The sequence below is a fragment of the Podarcis pityusensis genome (genome assembly GCF_964106645.2).
Source record: "Podarcis pityusensis genome assembly, chromosome: 8".
NCBI classification, from domain to species: domain Eukaryota; kingdom Metazoa; phylum Chordata; class Lepidosauria; order Squamata; family Lacertidae; genus Podarcis; species Podarcis pityusensis.
Genome location: NC_138033.1, coordinates 69,552,713 through 69,574,219, shown reverse-complemented (window position 1 = coordinate 69,574,219; position 21,507 = coordinate 69,552,713). Strand labels below are relative to the sequence as shown.

Genomic DNA, 21,507 nt, shown 5'->3' with positions numbered 1-21,507 from the left:
TTTTATTTGTGGTCAGAAAATAAATAATATCTGGATATGGAAGCAATTCAAGCAGGCCAATTCACACCATGCCTGTTTTTCTTCCCCAGCTGACACCCCGCTGGGCTTTTGGAGGCCACGGTTCTTGTTGGACTGGTTTTCCCTTTGCTTTCCACTTTAATTTCCAGACTTATAAATGTCTGCATAGTAAGTCACCCAAGTGTACAGAAATCACTACCTTATTTTGTGGTGCCGCAGTTCTACTTCCAAACTGATAGGCACTCGACCACCTGAGTTTGCCATCAGAGGGAATTATAATGTATTAACTGCCTATCCCAAAAACGATTTCGAAAAGAAGAGTGTTTTATATAAAGGTATTCAATAGCTGTGTACGAAAACAAACATACAACACTGTCTTATTAGACCATAGGTTGACCTGGCTCTTCACTGCCTAATTTAACTGGCAATGCATCCCCAGCATCTTTTCCAAATTTGCTCTCTGAGACCCTTTAAGACTAGGACTGCCAGGGAATGAATGTGAGATTTCCTACATGCAAATAACATGCTCTTCCATGGAGCTATGGCCCTTCCCCTAATAATTGTTCTAATGACATCCTAATACACACACACACACACACACACACACACAAACACACTGTTGACACCATGCAAATCTCTGGCTTCAGCGGAGTTTCCAGTTAGCAGATGCTTTGCTGCAGCCTTTCCCTGTTGCTGCCTCTTTGTGTGTTTTGGCTGCATTTAGTTTGTCTTCTTTCCCGGAGGAAGGCCTGCTGCTTGATACACCTGTTAAACAACACGGAACAGGTGGCTAACCTTATGGGCTTCTCCCACCTGCAAGGAAGGAGCTTTTCATAAAGATTAAGGAGAAAAAGTCTTGCTATCTGCTCTGCTGAAGAAACAGCCACAACAAACAGGAGAGGGCTGAAGATGAATCGATCAATAGCTGATTTGAGAAGGAAGCATTAGCACCTTTTGAATTACTCTAGCGGCACACTGGAAGCTGCTTTGCACTGCACTGGGTTGGGTAGCTCAGCGCTGCTGACTCTGACAGGCAGTGGCCCCTCAGGGTCCTAGGAAAAAAGCACTGCTTCCTGAAATCTTTTCAAAGAAGATTGAAGAGAGAACATTCTGCAGGAAAACAACTGCAGCACAAGAGCTTATTCTGCCCTTTCTCCCCAACTCCCAAATAGTGGTTCCCAATGAAAACAAGTTGTAGAGCTACTATTTAAGACTTCGAAAGCAGCCTTCCAACAAGCCAGACTAGTCACCCATTTAGCCCACAGCTATCTATGCTGACAGACCGAAGTCTTTCCCAAAGCTGCTATCAAATAACATTTTTCTGGGGACTGAACCTAGGATTTGTATTAGGCAGAACTTCCAGCACATCAAAAGTCTGCCTCAAATTTGGAGGTGTCAGGGAAAGGGAGAACAAGGCCACCACCCCTACTTTTGTGTTTTTCTGAGGTGGAACAAATTTTCAGCAGCAGGGGCTCACCAGCACTTCCCTGGCTCCTTACTATTCCTGGCTAGAAGATATCGCTGCCTGCTGAAAGTGTTTGTTTCATCAAGCATATTTAGTGAATTTGTTTCATCATTGGTCAGTCATTTGTTCTGTACTTAATGATTTTATAAACCTATGGTGTTTTAACTATTTCATTGTAAGCTGCCATTATATTTTTCTTATGGGTTGCCTACTTATAAATAAAGAAGTTACAGATGGGTAGCCGTGTTGGTCTGCCATAGTCGAAGTAAAAAATTCTTTCCTGTAGCACCTTAAAGACCAACTAAGTTAGTTCTTGGTATAAGCTTTCGTGTGCATGCACACTTCTTCAGATACACATGTATCTGAAGAAGTGTGCATGCACACGAAAGCTTATACCAAGAACTAACTTAGTTGGTCTTTAAGGTGCTACAGGAAAGAATTTTTTAAATAAAGAAGTATCAGCTATATACAGCACTTCAGTGTTTTGGAAATCTATTTTAATCTACAAACATACTACCTGTCCATAGCTTCTCCAACAGAGGAACAACAACAAAAGTCAACAATTGTTGCTAAGCTCTCCCCACTCTGTAACCCTGAGGACCAGAAGCATGCAGGGGTTATTTTAAAATAAAAGTTTCTCAGGAAGCCTATTTTCTGCACCAGATTCCAAGCTGTTAAGCACAGAAAGATGCTAGATCAACCTCACGCACTTTGTTCTTCAGTTTTTCCAGCAAACTGATAATGTCCAAATGAGAAGCATTTTAAGCATCAGCTTCTCTCAATTATCCTGAACGATTATTGCTGTTGGCAGACTTAGGAAGCTTTAGATCACATATATACACAGTTGTAGAATACGTAAATAGGATGACTAACAGATCTAGGAACATTCAATCCCCTGAATCTTTAATAACATAAATAAATGCAAACAAGAGCTAATTTTAACTGAGTAATGTCCTGTCGCTTCAAACAAAACTGGAAAATGTGCCGTAGCTATTATTTTTTTCCAAATACAACTCTAAAAGAAGCCATCACACTTTCTAATGTATATAAAGTGTTCATTTCTACAGGGCTGGAATGAAGAAGATAGCCCTATATTACTCATTACCTATATCCAGTGCTCCCCCCCCCCGCCCAGTACTCACCATGAAGTTGTTGCAGTAAGTGCCACACTGTTTAACAACAACAAAAGAGGTGCCGGTACTGCATAACCTTGAGTACCCCCTGGAAAAAAGCACTGCCTATATGCATGTTATGCATGGCATTCTACCAGAGACAGCCAGAACCCCAGACTTCCTGGGGGGGTCTGGCCTGCAAAGGAAGAAATAGAAGAAACTAGATTTCTAGTATATGACAGGCCCCTGACTACCCACCATGTCTCCTGGATGGAATTCCAAATATCAGTTTTTGGTAGCCCTTTCGCGCATCACGCTTGGAAATATCTAAGTTCAGCCAGAGTAGGAAGATGCTTACAGGTCAGATTCCTTATCCATCAAGGAACCATCTTCCCCTACCTCTTGTAGGAAAATTTCACAGGTGGGTGGGGCCACCCGCCTGTCAATCACCTGATATGACTGGGCCTTCAAAGCACCTTGCATGACTTGCAAAGGGATGGTGCTTTGAAGTGTGACTGATGGGCAGGGACTTCAAGTCTGCTACATCTCTACAAGCTCCACACATGTCACAAATCACATGTCACATAGAGGCAGGACAGGTTGGTATAGTTGGGGGTGGGAGCATCCCAAGCCAAACTGGGACCCCTGCCAGACCAAAATTGGCTGATGGGATGGAGGGTCCCCACTCCTACTCTAGGTCCATATTGTCTATTCTGGCTGGCAGCAACTATTCCTTGGAATACTTCACTTTTTAAAGGTAAAGGTAAAGGAACCCCTGCCCGTACGGGCCAGTCGTGTCCGACTCTAGGGTTGTTCGCTCATCTCACTTAAGAGGCCGGGAGCCAACGCTGTCCGGAGACACCTCCGGGTCACGTGGCCAGCGTGACGAAGCTGCTCTGGCGAGCCAGCACCAGCACAGCACACGGAAACGCCGTTTACCTTCCCACTATACAGCGGTACCTATTTATCTACTTGCACTTAGGGGTGCTTTCGAACTGCTAGGTGGGCAGGAGCTGGGACCGAAAGACGGGAGCTCACCCCGCCGCGGGGATTTGAACCGCCGACCATACGATCGGCAAGTCCTAGGCACTGAGGTTTTACCCACAGCGCCACCCGTGTCCCACTTCACTTTTTAAACCCTACTAAAAACATTTTTCTAGATGCAAGCCTACCAGGGCATATAATTTTATTATGTATATCTGGGTTTTTTAAACTGTTGGTTTTATCTGTATTTTGATATTTTATAATGTATACTGTTTTTAAAGTCTGTTTAATTAATATTTTCATGCTAATTCATAAAAACCTCTTAGAGATATTATTATTATTAAGCAGTACATAAATTTTGCTTAAAAAATAATATAATCCAAGCACTGGTTAACTATGGGGTAGTTTCAGCTAAGGTGAGGCAAATTCTGAGAAAGAGAGAGAGAGAGACAGAGAGGGAAAGGGAGAGTGATTCCCAATGTTAGCCCTACTCACAGTAGATCAATTGAAATTAATAGGCATGACTTAGGTCCACTAATTCCCATGGGTTGGATAGAACCCCAAGCCTCCAGTGTGTCCTCTCTTGACAGCAATCTACTTTTTTAAAAACTAAAAAGTCCCAAAAGTCTTATCCTCCCCTAAAGTGGAATGTTATCCGAGCCTTTTCTGATCCTGCCTGCTATGCAGCGAAGCAAAGATTTGCACACAGCCAGCCAAGACCAAGTTCTGAGTCTCACAGGCTTCCACAAAGCTGGCTGTTTCTTTGTTCCACCCAGAAGTGCTGGTTATTTGGTCCCCGCAATGGCCTCTATTCTGGCTGGACCTTGATTCCCTTTCCCCTCTCTCTTCCAGCAACTCCTGGGCTAGCTAAGCCTAGAGCCACAACTTTGTAGCGTGGCCAGGGAAAACCTTAGAGGGAATAAGTTCCATTTTAAAAAAGCAAATGTTAGAGAGCCATCAAGTGGTAGAAAACAAGTACAGAACCAGCTGCATGCAATTTTGCAAAGCAATGAGACACTAAAGACCTTCCTGCTTTATCACCAATTAACACGATTTCAAAAACAGTATTTTGGTTAACGATATTTCACGACTATCAAACCTCTAATACACACAATATTCTTAAGGCAACATATATTTAACAGATTTTTTTCTATTCTGCTTTTCTTTGTGAATTCAAGGTGGCTAACAATTTCAAGTTTGATCAAAATATCTGGAGTACAAATGACCAAATGTAGAATCATCCTCTATAAACAAGAGGAGTAGAGTGGGCCATTTGTTCATCACCAAAAAAAGAGGACATATTTATGTGTACACTTGCAACTTTAGAAATAATTACCATAAATTAAACAGAACCACAATGCATCTCAGCCATAGTGGGGAAGACTATGACCAGGTTATCTGTGTGCCTGTGGTCTGCTGTCCAAGTGCTGCGAATTGTTGATGGTAAAGTTCAAGACCCTTCAAAGAGGGCTGCCCTCTGATAACCTTTCAGATGCAAGGACTGTCCTCTATAAAGTAGGACACATGGCCACCCTAGGAATTGCCTTTCCTTCTGTGCAGATGATAATAATAATAATTTATTTATTTATTTATACCCCACCCATCTGGCTGGGTTTCCCCAGCCACTCTGGGCGGCTTCCAACAAAATATTAAAATACAGTGGTCTGTTAAACATTAAAAGCTTCCCTAAACAGGGCTGCCTTCAGATGTCTTCTAAAAGTCTGGTAGTTGCTCTTCTCTTCGACATCTGGTGGGAGGGCGTTCCACAGGGCAGGTGCCACTACCGAGAAGGCCCTCTGCCTGGTTCCCTGTAACTTGGTTTCTCACAGTGAGGGAACCGCCAGAAGGCCCTCGGCGCTGGACCTCAGTGTCCGGGCAGAACGATGGGGGTGGAGACACTCCTTCAGGTATACTGGACCGAGGCTGTTTAGGGCTTTAAAGGTCAGCACCAACACTTTGAATTGTGCTTGGAAACATACTGGGAGCCAATTGCTGCTCTCTCTTCTGATGGTTCTTCCTCTTCAAAATGGATTTGGACAGGACAGCCCTTCAAATACCATTTGTTTTCAAAAGGCATTTGTGTTGTATTATGTAAAGCTGAGAGAGGGTTTGATAGCTCCTAACTTAAAACTATGTTATTACTAGCAGCCTTGTACCTGGCGTTGCTTGGGAATTCTAAGAACCCCTCCACACACACACACCCTAGAAAACCAGTGCTTTTTTTTAAATCAGTGGCTAAAATCTGTGCAGTTTTGAAAGGTTCTGTTTGCCATTCTTGATTCAAAATGGCGTCCATTGATTAAGTCTTGATTAAGAAACATTACACACTGCATTATGAGGGGAAGAAGATCTTTTTCTAATCTAATTAAGACAATGGGATTGACACTGAGTATTATAAAGTACACCACTATCAACATGCTAGCTCAAAAATTAGAATCTGGAAAGATAATAATATGTTTAGATATAAAGATGTTATGCAGGACAATATTTTAACATTTGTTGTCATGAGGAAAAGTAATAATAATGCACCCCCTCCTTTGATTTGAACACTTTCAAGTTAGAGCAGTGATAACAGGTATCAAAACTGTTCTAAGCTCATCTCACCAGGCTACATTTCTCCAGTTATAATAAATAAAATAAAAAATACCGTATTTTTCGCTCTATAACACGCACCAGACCATAACATGCACGTAGTTTTTAGAGGAGGAAAACAAGAAAAAAAAATTCTAAACGAAATAGTGGATATATGATTTTTGTGGTTCATACTGTGGCCACAGACATGTGATCTGACAGTGAGTTTGGAGTAGCCCAATGCAAAAATCCTGAGGATCCATGTGGATCCATGCTTTGTAACCACGGAGGAGGGAAGGAAGGGGAACCATGGATCCTCTGCTCACGACTGCAGCAGATCCCCCCCGCCACCTGCAGGCATTTGCTCCATAACATGCACAGACATTTCCCCTTGCTTTCTAGGAGGAAAAAAGTGAGTGTTATGGTGCAAAAAATACGGTAATTAGTCAGAGTTCTGTTGCCAATGTGAAAGAAAAGAAGGCAGCTTCCCTCATATTTGTAGGCAATATCCAAAAGCCAAAATGGAAAATGATCAGTAAAATTATGAAGATGATAATGGGATATGTTACTCTTTTCAGTGTTCTTATTTATGATATTATTTAGATGGGTTTGTTAGAGGTGAATATAGAGGGTTGGCTGCTTATATGATAATGCAGCCAGAATTGTATATGCAAAAATGTAAACAGAAGTCACAAACACTACCTTTGATAAAGGACTGGCCTGATAAATTATGGGATTGTGCTTTGATGACAAAATTAACATATTAAGATTGAAGCTTGTTGTTAACTAAAACAAACAAGCAAACAAACAAGATTTAAAGAGAAGCAAAAAACAAATTTATGACTCTTTGAAATAGAGGACTGTCCTCCATAAAATAGGACAAATGTTACCTTTCTTTTTAGAAAAGTATTGAAATGGTTAGGGTATTTGCAATCTGTTGCAGTAGTCAGAGAAAGGGGTCACCCATGAAGCATGAATGCCCTCAAATGCCTTCCATAGAGCTCACAGAGTTCCCTTCCTTCTGCTCAAATTAGGCTTGAAAGAACCATTCTATTGTAGCCAGTAATATAGATTGTGGCAAGTTCTTAGTATGTGGCAAGCTGCCTGTTCTGCAAACCAGCTGAGCAAGAAAAATGTGGATTTCAGAAGATTTTAAACTGTCCAACTACCATTAAGATTCTATCTGCTTAGCTACAAATACACTAGGCTAGCTTCATGTGAGACAATCTCTGAACACATCTTAACAGACAGATAATCAGCAGGTGCCCATTTTTTAATTTCCGACATTATTATGCATGAATGGCCTTTCTGCATGCTCTGAGCAATGCAACAGGACAAGCCATGTGTTGTAATGGATACCAGATATTCAGAAAAGTGAGGTGAGGCAAGGGGAGTATCTTAAAAAGAAAGAGAAAAAAGACCTAGGAAACTGCTAAGGCCAGCAATCCCACCAAAATATGCAATAAAGAGATTTATACAATATGTAAGCCTGCCAAAGGGCAGCAAGATCACACTGGTGTTCCAAACAGGCAATATTTAGATCTAGAAAACTATGAAAATACAATTCAAATTTTAAAATAAATTATCCGGGCTGAAACTTTTAGAGAACAAAATCAGTTAGGTTATTTAAAAAAGACATCCACTGATTAAAAAAGTATGCAATCTGAAGCCTGCAGCACTGACTGGATGAGAAGATGTGGTAGAATGCTCAGATGCTGAGGGAATTTAAGAGAACTGCAGTCCAACTTCTGTGAGGGAAGAAAAAGCTAGAAGTCTGGCTGGTGGTAAAAACCTGCACAAGAACAGGCTGAGGACAGGGATGAGGTTCAAGAATGTAGGGAAGCTTTGGAACAGGGAGCAATAGGTAAGGAGGCTCAGTGCTACTTTTTTGTAAGAAATCTCACAGTACAGATGCCCCTATAAGCCATACAAAGGGCCCTGTAGGCCGCCTAATGAAACCAGAAGGCAGGAAAGATCTCATTATTGTATGGATTCTCATGACGCTCTTACCTCGTATACAGTTCCATTGGCACAGTGAAGCATTCCGTGACCTTGTCTCTGGTCCAGGATCCAGTCTCCTTCAAATTCATCCCCATTTCTAAAAACAAATAAGAAGGTGAAAATTCTCAGGTTGCTTGTACAACCATCGAGAATTTAAGAAATAAATACTTACTTCAAGATGACCGAGAGAGAAAAAGTAGCTGGCTCAGAAATGCTGCTGGGTAAGTTTGAAATTTAACGGGTAATTTATTTATTTCATCTACTAAAAGTATCCATAGCAGCATGCAACATAATAATGATGGAAGGCACTCTATGCCACTGAGGCAACTTGAGCCTCAGGCGACAATAATGAATCCAGAGTACCTCCACGCTATTTTAATTACAGGTGCTTATAACTTAATGTTTGTTTCACTGTTTTTTTATAGTTGTAAACTGCTAAGAAGCCTATTTCTGGCATTAAATGGTATATAAAATAAAATTTTGATTGGGCACTCCCACTGCTATTTTTCTTAATGGTGCACCATAACCACTTACGCAAAATTGACATCAAAAATGGTTTTGTTTATGCTTCTGCATCCTCCTTGGGCTGTCTGCCAACTGGTACTATTGTTGCCTACTCTGCTTGACTTTGCTTCAGGTATGAATGAATCCCTGACACAGTCCATGATATGATTTGTTGGTGCTGCTTTTTGAATTGACACTCGGTAGTTTCAAGCTAAACCTGAAAACAACATCCAATTAAGAAGAACAGAATAAGGAGGTGGGGGGGGGGAACTTACTTGAAGATCATTTTCCCTCCTCCATGTTTTTTGTTGCTATGGAAGCTTCCCTGATATATTTGTCCATCCTTGTCAGTCAGTAGCCCGTGGCCTGAAAAGAGGAGGAAAATGGTAGCAAAAAAATGGAAGAAGACTTCCATCTACCAACCAAGAGCAAACCCAGAAATGTGCTTCCTAATCTCAATGTTTCCTTGTCATGTCCAAAGCAGAGCCCTCACCAAGACCAAATACATAAGCTCATGACTTAGGGATAGAGCTTCTAGCCATAATAATGTTTCTTCCTCCACCATTGGGATAATATGCCTCTGAAACCAGTTGCTGGGAATCACAGGTGGAGAGAACTGTCGTGCTCAGTTCTGGTTTCTGGGCTTTACTTTGGGGCACCTGGTTGGCCACTGTAAGAAAAGGATGCTGAACTAGATGGACTACTGGTCTGATCCAGAAGAGGTCTTCTTATGTTCCTATTGCATATCTGAACATGGTGAGTGGGGGGATATTTTCAAGTTCCACACCTGATTGTGCAAGTAAATGTGGAGGATAGGAAACACAAGTCCCTGGGGCGTCTTGTCCCCTACAAGGCATTGCACAATGTCCAAAGTGACTCCTAACTTCACTCAAATGCACTTCCAATCAGTCCCTTGAATCAAAAGGTGTTTCTGTGCAAACAGGAAGCACTTCTATTCATGCAAACCCACTCTGTCCAGATTTTCACCAAAGCCATCCAATGCATTGCAGTCCTGCAAAGGGTGCTACTGAAAGCTGCAGAACCCTCCAGAACAGTACGGGATGTGACATGAGAGATATAGCCAAAAATCTGAGTGGGGTGGGGGTGGTGCTTGCATAAGCGGAAGTACTTTGAACTAATGCAAAAGCACAATAGAATATAAACCAGTGCTTCTGATTAAACTGGAGTCTTTAAATCCCAAGACTCTAGGCTGGCACAATATATTTTTGGGCCTGAGGCAGGGAATTCAAATGCTACCCCTTACAGCCCACCAGTTAATATGAATTCACACGGGGCAAAAATTCATTAGGAAATGTCTATGTGCAAGAGCAGCTCTTATCCTTTCAGTGGGAATTACATCAGAAAATGTACTGGTGCATTAATAGCCGTAAATAAATAAATAAATAAATAAATCTAACACAGGGGTGGGGGACCATTGACCCTCCAGATGCTTTTGGGCTCCACCTCCTGCTGGCCCCACCCAGCATGGTCCATAGTCTGGGATGATAGGAGCTACAGTCCAGCAACACCTGGAAGACCACAAGTTACCTATCCTTGGCCCTGTGTCAACTTTTTAAAATCGCATGTAAATAAACTCACACTATGGAGTTGGATGTGTGTGTGCTGCTAAGCCCTGCCCTCTCTGGCATGTCACTCTGCAGACCTTTTACAAGTGTAAGGGCAAACGTGTGAAGCAGAGAGTCTCCTCTTTTTACTGAGGCTCCCCACACAATTCACAACCTTTCAGACCTCTGCCCTCAAATTTGCAGAGGACCGGAATATCAATGAGCTGGAGCAGGTGGGAGCTGGAAGTACCACTGCTCTCCTTCACTTAGGACATATATCTTACCTATTCCTTATAAGTGATGGTGGTATCATTTTAGAAACAGTAAGGACTCAGCTACATTAGTAAAGAAACAGCAATTTGAATGCGCTATAAACATGCAACACCAGATGGTGCCAGAGAGCAGGAGTTTGTAAAACACCATTTTCCATAGGGATATTTTTCTTTTGTTATAATGATCTGATTTCTGACTTATTTATAGAGTCCCATTGTCCCCCCCCCCCACCCCGTGTTTAGATCCACGCTAAGTTATTTTCTCCAAACTAAAATGGAATATCAGTACACTATAGTTACTGTGCAGGAAGGACATACCTCAGTGGTTCAGCACCTGTAATGCATGCAGAAGGTCCTAGGTTCAATCCCTGTATCTCCAGGTAAGGCTCAGAAACAACCATGTCCAGAGAGCTGCTCCCAGTGTGGACAATACTGAACTAGTCAGACAGCAGCAGCTTCCTGTCTTAAGGGAAGGGTGCTGGCTGAATATTAGAACGTTTGTTTTGCATGGGAAAGTTCCCAGGTTCAATTATTGGCATCTCCAGGTAGGGCTGAGAGAGACTCCTGTGGAGAGCCACTGCCAGTCAATGTAGACCATGTGTGGGGAGACTTTGGGTCTCCAGATGTTGCTGAACTACAATGTCCATCATACCTGGCCACTAATCATGCTAGTTGGGGTTGATGGGAGCTGTAGTTCAACAATATCTAGAGGGCCAAATGTTCCCCACGCCTAGTATACACAGTACTGAGTTAAGATGGGTCAGTGGTATGATTCTGTATAAGGCAGCTCTCTATGTACTTGCATACATATAAAAAGAACACTTGGGTGGAGATAAAGAAATCTGCTTATCTCCCACTATGCTATTTTTAATGATGTTCTAAATATGCAACCTGGTGTGTGTAAGAGGGGAACTTTCCTAGTTCCATGGCCTCAACCCTGTCTTTCAGCTTACCTTCTCGCATTCCATAGGAGAACTCCCCTTCATATTTTCCACCATCTGCATAGCGAATGACTCCATGCCCGTGCAGCTCTCCAAAGAGGAACTGGCCAGAATAAGTATTCCCTTGAATCAAATATATGATAAAGTAAAACACAGGGAGGAAATTGCTCCGGCAAATGCGACTTAATAATCCTTGGTGTTCCAATAAAGATTTTGACCGTTCTGTTCTTGATACAAGACATTACAAGTGAATAATTACCAACCGCTTTTTATTACCAGGGCAGCTTAATCAAGAACAAAGGAAGTTTTCATTGGGTCTTTATCTTACAAACTAATGGAATCGTAATCCGTATTCCTTTAGGTCTTTAACACCAAGGTATCTTAAAATGACATTAGTGCCATATTAAAAAAAAAGAAAATAAAAGATTCGTAGTATGTTCTTTATGGTTAAGGGATGGGTAAGAAGTACTTTAATTTCATAGTCAACTTAACAGCTTTTTGATGGCAGACAGTCATTCAAACCATTCATTAAAGAGAGCCGGAATGAAGTAGCACTATGAATGCAATTAGTGCCATGGTCCTAAGTCCCCTTGGACTAAGTGAGACTTACTTCAGAGTAAACCTGCTCAGGCCTTGCATGCTTGAGCCAGCGCATACCTTACCAGCTTTCTATAAACAAAAGCATTTCAAAATAAGAATAAATGAAATTTGAAACTAAAACTGAAATTGATAAAGGGTGGTTGAATAAGCAGGATTTGCATTGCATCTTTGAAACTATGGATGGTGGAAGAAGCAGCAGCCACCTGCAATTTTCCAAGAAATGTGCATCCAGTTACATGTTTACACACAGGCAGCACATTAATCTCTACACAGAAGCACCTGCCTCCATGAATTTTGCAATATGGGAAGCATGTGAAATAAGCAGGCTGCAATGAAGAAAGAATGATCCCCCCCCCCCGTATTTATACCTATACACAGGCATAAGAGGATGTTTAGATTGCAGGCAATAAACTTTAGTGACAAGGAGGAATGAAGTAACCTGAAGCCTAATTCAATAAAAGAGTCCATTGGCAAGAGATTCTTATGAGACCATATTAAAACAAACAAAATCTTAGAAAAGTGCTGTAGCTCAGGGGTAGAGCATCTCCCTTCCATGGAGAAGGTCCCAGGTTCAATCCCTGGCACCTCAAGTTAATAGGATTTCAGAGAGGAGGAGATGTGAAAGACAAAATACGTAGATTAAAAAAGCAACAGAACAAAAATTTCTGAAAAAAGCCATCCAACAAGATGAATGATAATAAAAAGATGAATAAAAAAGATGAATGTTATCCAGCCGCCCTGGAAGGTGGATGTTACAATTATGTAGCTGGGAGTGAGTGGATGGAAGTAGTTTTATACCCAGCAGGACAATTGCCTGCACTGGTTTAAAATAGGGCCCCTCTCAGGAGAGAGATGGGAGAGGAATATTAGATGGTCTAGTGGGTGTTGTATCATGAGTCCATTAGTGCTTCAGAGATGGGAAGAGTAGGGCACATTTGTATGCTTGGCAGTAACCTTTTGTATGTGAGTTACAATAGTGAAGAGTATGAGCAGTTGCTTGATAGATATAATGTATAATATACGCTGCCTTGCAATGCTCTCTGACTTTATTTATGTTGCTATTAGGCATATGGAGATTGTTTATGTATGTTTTTTTTGTTTTGTTTTTTATATAAATCATTTGACATGGTTTTTATTGCACTTATTTGTGTATACATAAATATTTATATATTCTTATCTACTGTAAACTGCTTCAGATAGTAAAAAGACTACAAATGGAAATAATAAACAAACAAGCAAACAAAGAAATGATGAGCAGCAAAAACAGGCCATAAATCACAGAAGTGAGCCGTCTAGCTTTCTTAAGCAGGTAAGCAGAAGAGCTTATTTATTACATTTATATCCCAGCCTTTTCTCCAAGGAGTACATGGTTCACCCCTCAGTTAACCCCTATAACGACCCTGTGAGGTAGGTAAAGAGGCTGTGACTGGTCCATCATCATCCAGTTAGATTCATGACCGAGTGGGGATTTGAACCGTGATCTTCCAAGTCCTAGTCCAACACTCTAACCAGTACACCACACTGGCTTCCTGGAGTACTTCTGCAATGGGGCAGCTATATAAATTAAGTAGGTAAATTAAAAATGGGGAAAGCAAAATGTCGCTTAGAGAAGAATCTGAAATATTTTCCTTGAAACTTGAATTTGTTTTATTCTGGATTGTTTTATTCGATGTTTTGTAAACTGCTTTGAGATTTTTGCTTTAAAATATAAAGTGGTATAGAAATAAAATGAACAAAAACAAAGTTCATTGATTAAAAATGAATGCCTAGACATTACAGTGGTACCTTAGGTTACATACGCTTCAGGTTAAAGACTCTGCTAACCCAGAAATATTGCTTCAGGTTAAGAACTTTGCTTCAGGATGATAACAGAAATCGGGCTCCGGCGGTGCAGCAGCAGCAGGAGGCCCCATTAGCTAAAGTGGTGCTTAAGGTTAAGAACAGTTTCAGGTTAAGTACAGACCTCCGGAACGAATTAAGTACTTAACCTAGGTACCACTGTACAGTAATACCTCCGCGAATGTCCGCCTTGTCTAGCGTCCATTCCAGCAAACGTCTGCGGCAAACCTGGAAGGACCGGAACGGGTTACTTCTGAGTTTGCCACTTGCGCATGCGCAGGAGCGCTAAATCGTGCTTCGTGCATGCGCAGAAGTACAAACCGCTACGCACGCGTGCATGGACGCAGCACTTTGCCCTGTGTCCTTTTGGCTAGCAGCCGGGGCTCCAGAACGGCTCCCGGCCACAAAACGAGGTACGACTGTATGTTGTGGCGACCATAACCCATGTTTAAGGTGACATTTGGCAATTAATTAGCTTATATATCTGAGTTTCTAACACTGATACCATGGTACAATCTAGAAAAACCCAAAGCCTGAGCAAAGAGGAATGTCTTAGACTGGCACCTAAGAGCTGACAATGTTAGCATCAAGCGTGTTTTCCTAGGAAAAGCATAATTGTCCCATACTCTCGCCCCCTCATTCTTTTGGACTTGATGGCAATCCTTTTTTCCTAGCCTCCTGGGTTGTTAGTTTTCTAAGCCCTCACTTAAGCCACTCCCCGTTTACCTAAGGCCTTCTTCTGCTTACCTTGTCCTTTGCTCTCTAGGACCTGGGGAGTTTAGCCAGAGGCCATTAGGATGAAAGCATCTCAGTCAATGACAAAGCATCAACATTTAAGAACAGAACTGTTTCACCAATTGGAGTCAAAGGCTCTTCTGACTGATACAAAATCCCTGAATGTATTACAATGTACAGAGAACGTACCACAAAAAACCCACCTGTAGATGCCCAGTATCTGAGTCCGTTGCCCTTAATTTCCCCATCTACGAACTCGCCTTCATAATAACTTCCGTCTTTAAACAGCAATTTCCCGTGACCTGGAAAAATTTTAAAAAACTGAAAGGTCTCAGCAACAACCAGAAATTGCCTGTTTTAAGGAATTCAGTGGATTGGAGACAGGGGGAAATAGGTAAGATAATCAAATTAGACAAGGAGACGGGCAGTACAATACTGCACATATCTAATCATTTTTTAAAAAATGGATAGGGATGGAGCTGATTATTTGGAGAGCAAGCGAGGGAGAGCCAGCCAGAGCAGCAACTTTTAAAAGCAGCAACTTTGAACAACTTTACTATCAATCTCCTGATACCCTATGACAGGAGAAGTAATTCTTAAGCTTTAACTCTCTCTCAACTATTTAACCCTTGTTGCTGGGCTGCAGCTCGGTGCAACGTGGCAAGGGGGAGATCGCTGTACAGCTGCAGTGCCGCTGGCAGGTGGCGCAGTGGTGGTGAGTGCCCCACTGGTGGTGGTGTGACAGAGCAGGGGGCACTTCCTTTTTTGCCTCAAGTGGCAAAATGGGTCGTACCACCCCTGATCTCAGGATTCCAGAACTTACAGCTGTCAGTTTTGAGGGAAGGCAGGCAAAGACCCACAGGCCAGGTGGGGCTCGCTAGCTCGGGGAGGAGCTTGCTACCTGGAGTAGGTGACGGTCACATGCCTCATCAAGTGTCCTGGCCAGGACACACTGAACGGGAGCACTCCAAACCACAACATTTTGTTGCAGGTCCCACTTTGTGCTACTTAATAACACCTCTTCCAAGCTAGAATGATACCAGCCTCACAATGGCAGAGGACAAAGTTTGTTTCCCTTACCGTGTTTTCTCCCTTGCTTCCACTCTCCTTCATACTGGAAGAATGAATTAGGGTAAACATAAACTCCATAACCTGAAAGGAAGAAATGCAGAAGTATAAGATGTCCAAAAACAGCAGAAGCAATTGAAATGAGGATCTTAAATACTTAAAATAAAAACAAAGCAACCCACTTTCAATATATACAATAATAAAAATTGTCATAAGTTTCCTCTATGCATTGAAGAAAAATTCATACAGTTTTGAGACTCATTTAAAGATTATTTGCTGTTCTTTGCCCTTAGCAACTGGCATTCAAACACTGATCCTACACATGGAGAGTCTAGTTAAGATGCCATGGCTAATAATCATAGACATGATTTCCTCTAATTCTTTTTTAAAAGTAACTAAGTGACCATTTGTGACAGCAAAGGCTGTAAGTTAGCTACAGGAGTGGATAAGAAAATTATTTTTGCCAATCCTGAACCTGCTCAATGGATGTAGTTTTTTAAAAGGCTCTTTGTCTTAGAAGAAAATAAAGAAGGGTTTGTTATACAAAATGTTTCAGGTTCAACCCCCAGGTTCAATCAGGTTCAATCCAGCTAACAGAATTTCAGGAGACAGGTAATGAGAAAGCCCTTTCTCTGCCTGAGATGCTGGAGAGTGGCTGCCAGTAAGAGTAGATCGTACTGAGCTAGATCAAGGTGACTATTTCAGGCTGAAGGTCACTTGGTCACCCCTCTGGGGGCTGCATGGCAAGAACTGCAATTCTCAAGGCTGCTTTCCAAAATACATTCCCAGCAGCTGTTCTACAGTATTTTAAAACTTTTGCAACTTGCAACTTACACACATTTAATGTGTGCAGTCAGCTTTACACGTTTGAATATATATACATTAAAAAGGGGGTAGGCATCCAGGAAAAAAGACTTTGGCAATCCCACCCACCATTGAACCCAGTATATTTTGACTATACGCGATTTTGGCTTCACACACTATCCCCTGAATCTAGATTCAGGTAGGTAGCTGTGTTGGTCTGACGCAGTCGAAATAAATAAATAAAATGTTCAGTAGCACCTTAGAGACCAACTAAGTATGTTCTGGGTATAAGCTTTCGTGTGCATGGTATCTGAAGAAGTGTGCATTCACACGAAAGCTTATACCCAGAACATACTTAGCTGATCTCTAAGGCGCCACTGAACATTTTTATTTATTTATCCCCTAAATGTAACTCTCTAGTACGTTGAAATCACCTTCATTACTATTTAATTCAGTAAAATATATTATTTTAAATGGGGAAATGTAGGGGCAGCTTAAAGGGCCACAAAAAAATCTTCTGGCATCAACGTTTCACAGCGGGGAACCTAGTCTAAACTGTGTTTGACTGACTTTGGGGCAAGATTTCCATCATTTACACTCTAGTCGCTACCCACTGCACATCACTGTCCACAGCTCCATGGAAGCTGGGGCTCTTAGTTGTTTTACTGATGTATAGTTTTGAGATGTTTATTTCAGTTACACTAATTAAAACGTATAACTGTTATTCTCATAGGCAGTACAGTGGTACCTCGGGTTAAGAACTTAATTTGTTCTGGAGGTCTGTTCTTAACCTGAAGCTGTTCTTAACCTGAGGCACCACTTTAGCTAGTGGGGCCTCCTGCTGCTGCCGCGCCGCCGGAGCACGATTTCTGTTCTCATCCTGAAGCAAAGTTCTTAACCTGAGGTACTATTTCTGGGTTAGCGGAGTCTGTAACCTGAAGCGTATGTAACCTGAGGTACTACTGTAGTAATAGTTTGGTTTTGAATGTGTAATCTGTACTGCATTTCATTAATTGATCCTTTTTTTGATGCCATTTGTAAATCACTTAGGCTTTCCTGTTGAAATATGAAGCAGCATAAAAACTTAAGTAAATCAATAAAACTGGCCAGGTTGTTCTCCCTCTAACTATGAGGCCCGTAGTTTCCAAGCTGACTGCCAAGGCCAGAGCATGCTGACCCCCTAGTTCAAGGCCAAGCGCATCAGCTGGAGCAGAGTGCTGTTTGGGGCAGGGAGGAACAGAAACAAGCTCCCTATAGTTTCTCTTTATCTGGCCTTATAAACAAAAAAATAAACAACAACAACTTTATGAGAAAATGTAATTATTACATTTACAGTGGCACCTTGGGTTACATACGCTTCAGGTTACAGACTCCTCTAACGCAGAAATAGTGCCTCGGGTTAAGAACTTTGCTTCAGGATGAGAACAGAAATCATGCTCCGGCGGCGCAGCGGCAGCAGGAGGCCCCATTAGCTAAAGTGGTGCTTCAGGTTAAGAACGGACCTCTGGAATGAATTAAGTACTTAACCCGAGGTACCACTGTACATTACCAAGGGGCTCAAGGTGGCATATATCAACCTCTCTCTCCACAACAACCCTGTGAGGTAGGCTTAGGCTGAGGGACTGACTTGACTCACTCAAGGCTACCCAGTGAACTTCCTAGCAGCTGAGTAGGGATTGGAACCCTGCTCTCCCATGTCCTAATCTGTGTGTGTGTGTAAAAGTAGCAAATAATAATGATATAATAATAATTTATTATTTGTACCCCGCCCATCTGGCTGAGTTTCCCCAGCCACTCTGGGCGGCTTCCAACCAAGTGTTAAAAACAATACAGCATTAAATATTAAAAACTTCCCTAAATGTGGGTGATAACTTTCCCTATGTGGCTCTTGTCACCTGATAGACTGCTTCTGTCCATGGAGGTTCGATTTAGTAGTCACAGCTCAAGGCTGTTCCAAAAAAACAGGCAATGCGCCCCCCTCCCCAATATTTCTTCTCATTTAAATCCACCACGTTAACAGTCCTCCTGGGGCAAGCTATCTATTCCTCCCGCCGCCGCTCACCGTCCCGACGCAGCTCTTTCACCTCCCCACAGTAAGATCCAGGCCTGGAGGCCGCCATGTTTCCATCTCCCTCGAGGACGCTACACCTTAGTAACAGATCCCTATCTCTGATTGGCTGTCCGGTTGTTAGGGGGAGGGGGATTCCTCTTCCTGGCCGGGCGGGGACTGCGCGTTTGCTCGATGCGCGCGCGCTAAAGTGTAACGCGGGGTGGAGTTCGTGTTGGCTGCTCAACCTGGATCTCCTGCTTGAGCTCAGTGCGAGGCTTTGGGTGCCGCACGTGCTTACCTGAAGGAAAGTCCCATTGGATGCAATAGTGGGGGGCTTGTTTCCGAGCACCGGATAGTCCTGTAAAATGCATTTCCTGCGCAAAATAGTCCCGTCCATCTTTATAGCCATTCCGGTTTTAACCTGCGCAAAATAGTCCCGTCCATCTTTATAGCCATTCCGGTTATAACGCTGCAAACAATTATGCTGCAATTCTAACCCTGGCAAAATCTTAAAAGGGAGTTCCAGATGTTGATGACTAGCAGGTTTATTATGGTGGAAACTTAGTTAACTCGGGTCCCTAAGGCCTGCAATCGTATGCACGTTTTCGGAGATCAAGTCTTGTTGAATTTAATGAGACTTATTAGTAAACATGTTTTGGATCACATCTTTAACAGGGTAGGGAGGTGATCCACTTGGTGTTGGTTGCAACTTAGCCACTTAATATTTTGTGATATCTAAATAACACCACCACCACCCTCAGGTCAGAGTGTGATCTAATGATTATTACTTATAAGAACCAAAAAAAAATCAATCTCATTCAGGACATGACCCCCTTGTAGGTCTCGACCCAGCTATAGAAGGTTGGTGTTGCAAGGTATTTTGGGGTTGATCAACGTGTAATCATTACCACACCGACAGGTTGCACCGCCTGTTTTAACAAGGAGTTTTACAAACAAGGAGTTATGAGAGGTCTCTACCCCGAGGGAATTATGATGGTGATCAAGCTTGTCATCACAACAACCCCGTGAGCAGTTTTTCAAGCCATACTAAATATATGAAGTGGAGAAGAAGAGCAGAGCCACTGGTTCACTTCAACAACTGTGTTTACACTGACGATCAGGGCTACATTGAGTACGGAGTTGAGGTTTGTGCCTGTTAGCACTAGTAACAGATTGGTTATTTGTCGAGTCGGGGTTGTGTAGCACCATGCATGGTACAATTATATAGCTGAGAATTAGTAGTATATAGTTTTTTATATCATCCCTCCCCACAGGGTGACAGCTTGCTCTGATGCAGAGCTGGACCCCTCCCAGGTGAGAGAGAGGAAAGGAGCAACTGGGTGGCCTGATGGGTATGAGGACATAAAGCCATTAGTGTTTCAGAAATGGGAGAGTTACAGTGGTGCTGTGGGTTAAACCACAGAGCCTAGGACTTGCCGATCAGAAGGTAGGCGGTTCGAATCCCCATGATGGGGTGAGCTCCCGTTGCTTGGTCCCTGCTCCTGCCAACCTAGCAGTTCGAAAGCACATCAAAGTGCAAGTAGTTAAATAGGTACCGCTCTGGCGGAAAGGTAAACGGCGTTTCCGTGCGCTGCTCTGGTTCGCCAGAAGTGGCTTAGTCATGCTGGCCACATGACCTGGAACCTTTGCGCCAGCTCCCTCGGCCAATAAAGTGAGATGAGCGCTGCAACCCGAGTCGTCCGTGACTGGACCTAATGGTCAGGGGTCCCTTTACCTTTATGGAAGACAGAAGTGCCTGGCGTGCTCTGGTCCATGGGGTCACGAAGAGTCGGACATGACTAAACAACTAAACAACAACAACAAAGGTAGCCATATTGGTCTGCTGTAGTCGAAACAAAATTTAAAAAATCCTTCCAGTAGCACCTTAGAGATCAACTAAGTTTGTTATTGGTATGAGCTTTCGTGTGCATGCACACTTCTTCAGATACCAGAAAGTATCTGGAAATGACTGGAAAAGGGGATGGAACAGTTGGGGCAAAATGGGGCAGAACAGGGCACAACGTGGTGGTGTGGGCTTATCTGCGCTTCACTGTTGCACGCAGGGGCCAGGAGCGGAACCGCCATGCAAAACGGTTGTTATGTGCATAGTGGATAAGACCTAGAGGAGCAGGGGTGGATTCGGGTTATATGGCGCATTGAGCGAAAATAAAATCCCCCCACCCCCAAAAAAACAATTTCTTGCTTTCACAATAATTCCTTTTGGTGCTGTTGCTTCCCACCCCCCCTCAGTAGGTACCTGTATAAATATAGGTTTTCAGTGGGTTTTATAGGGGTACCCAAGGGTACGCAATACCGGAACCCCAACCTCCCTCATGTTAAAAGTGTGGCACTCACTGTAATAACTTAGGGGCGAGTACCAGCAACCTTTCCCCCCCTAAAAAAATAAAGCACTTGAATACCAGAAATTCCTATTTCGCCTTGAAAGAATCACACGGACATTTCCCATGCGTGAAACCAGAGCAATCCCAGGAGAAGAAGAATCTTTATTTGCATCTGGCACTAGCCACAGCAATAAAATAAAATGTATTGAAGTGGTAAAAACTTCCAATTATAGGAAATACATTTTGGGAGTTTACATCAATAATCAAATAAAATATCATATTCTAATTGAAAAAGCAATGTATTTAATTCTTTTTTATTTTGTGCCCCCACCCCTCGGACTCTTGTGCGGGGTGGGGGGTAAAAAGGTAAAGGGAGGCCAGAGTTCAAATCCCCAACTCAGCCACGCAGCTGTGACCTTGGGGGCTCGGTCGCTCACTCTCAGCCTAGCCGGCCTTACGGGGTTGTTGTGTGACGAAAAGGAGGAGGAGGAGGAGGAGGAGAGGAACTCCGTGCGCCACCTTGAGCTCCTCGGAGGAAAGGAAATAATGAAACGAAGCGATGCACGTTTTCATGCTTTCGTCGTTAACGGGCTCCGGGAGGCTGCTGCGTCCCCTGTGCCTTTTCCCTAAGGAGTA

The 21,507-nt window shown here is 42.7% G+C and overlaps 1 protein-coding gene across 2 annotated transcripts; it reads right to left on the bottom strand.

Annotated features, from left to right (window-relative positions):
* Positions 1-8,139: 8,139 nt before the first annotated feature.
* Positions 8,140-18,662, bottom strand: MORN1 (MORN repeat containing 1). 2 transcript variants are annotated; one of them, XM_081016326.1, is made up of 6 exons: positions 18,542-18,662; positions 15,688-15,759; positions 14,811-14,909; positions 11,446-11,556; positions 8,931-9,021; positions 8,140-8,248 (listed from the first exon to the last, which is right to left on the bottom strand). In XM_081016326.1, exons 1-6 carry the CDS (start codon positions 18,597-18,599, stop codon positions 8,146-8,148), a joined length of 534 nt encoding a protein of 177 aa, XP_080872452.1. In that variant the 5' UTR covers positions 18,600-18,662; the 3' UTR covers positions 8,140-8,145. The 2 variants fall into 2 exon arrangements, with proteins under 2 accessions (XP_080872452.1, XP_080872453.1); XM_081016327.1 differs by lacking the exon at positions 18,542-18,662 and adding an exon at positions 18,375-18,511.
* Between the last annotated feature and the right edge of the window lie 2,845 nt (positions 18,663-21,507).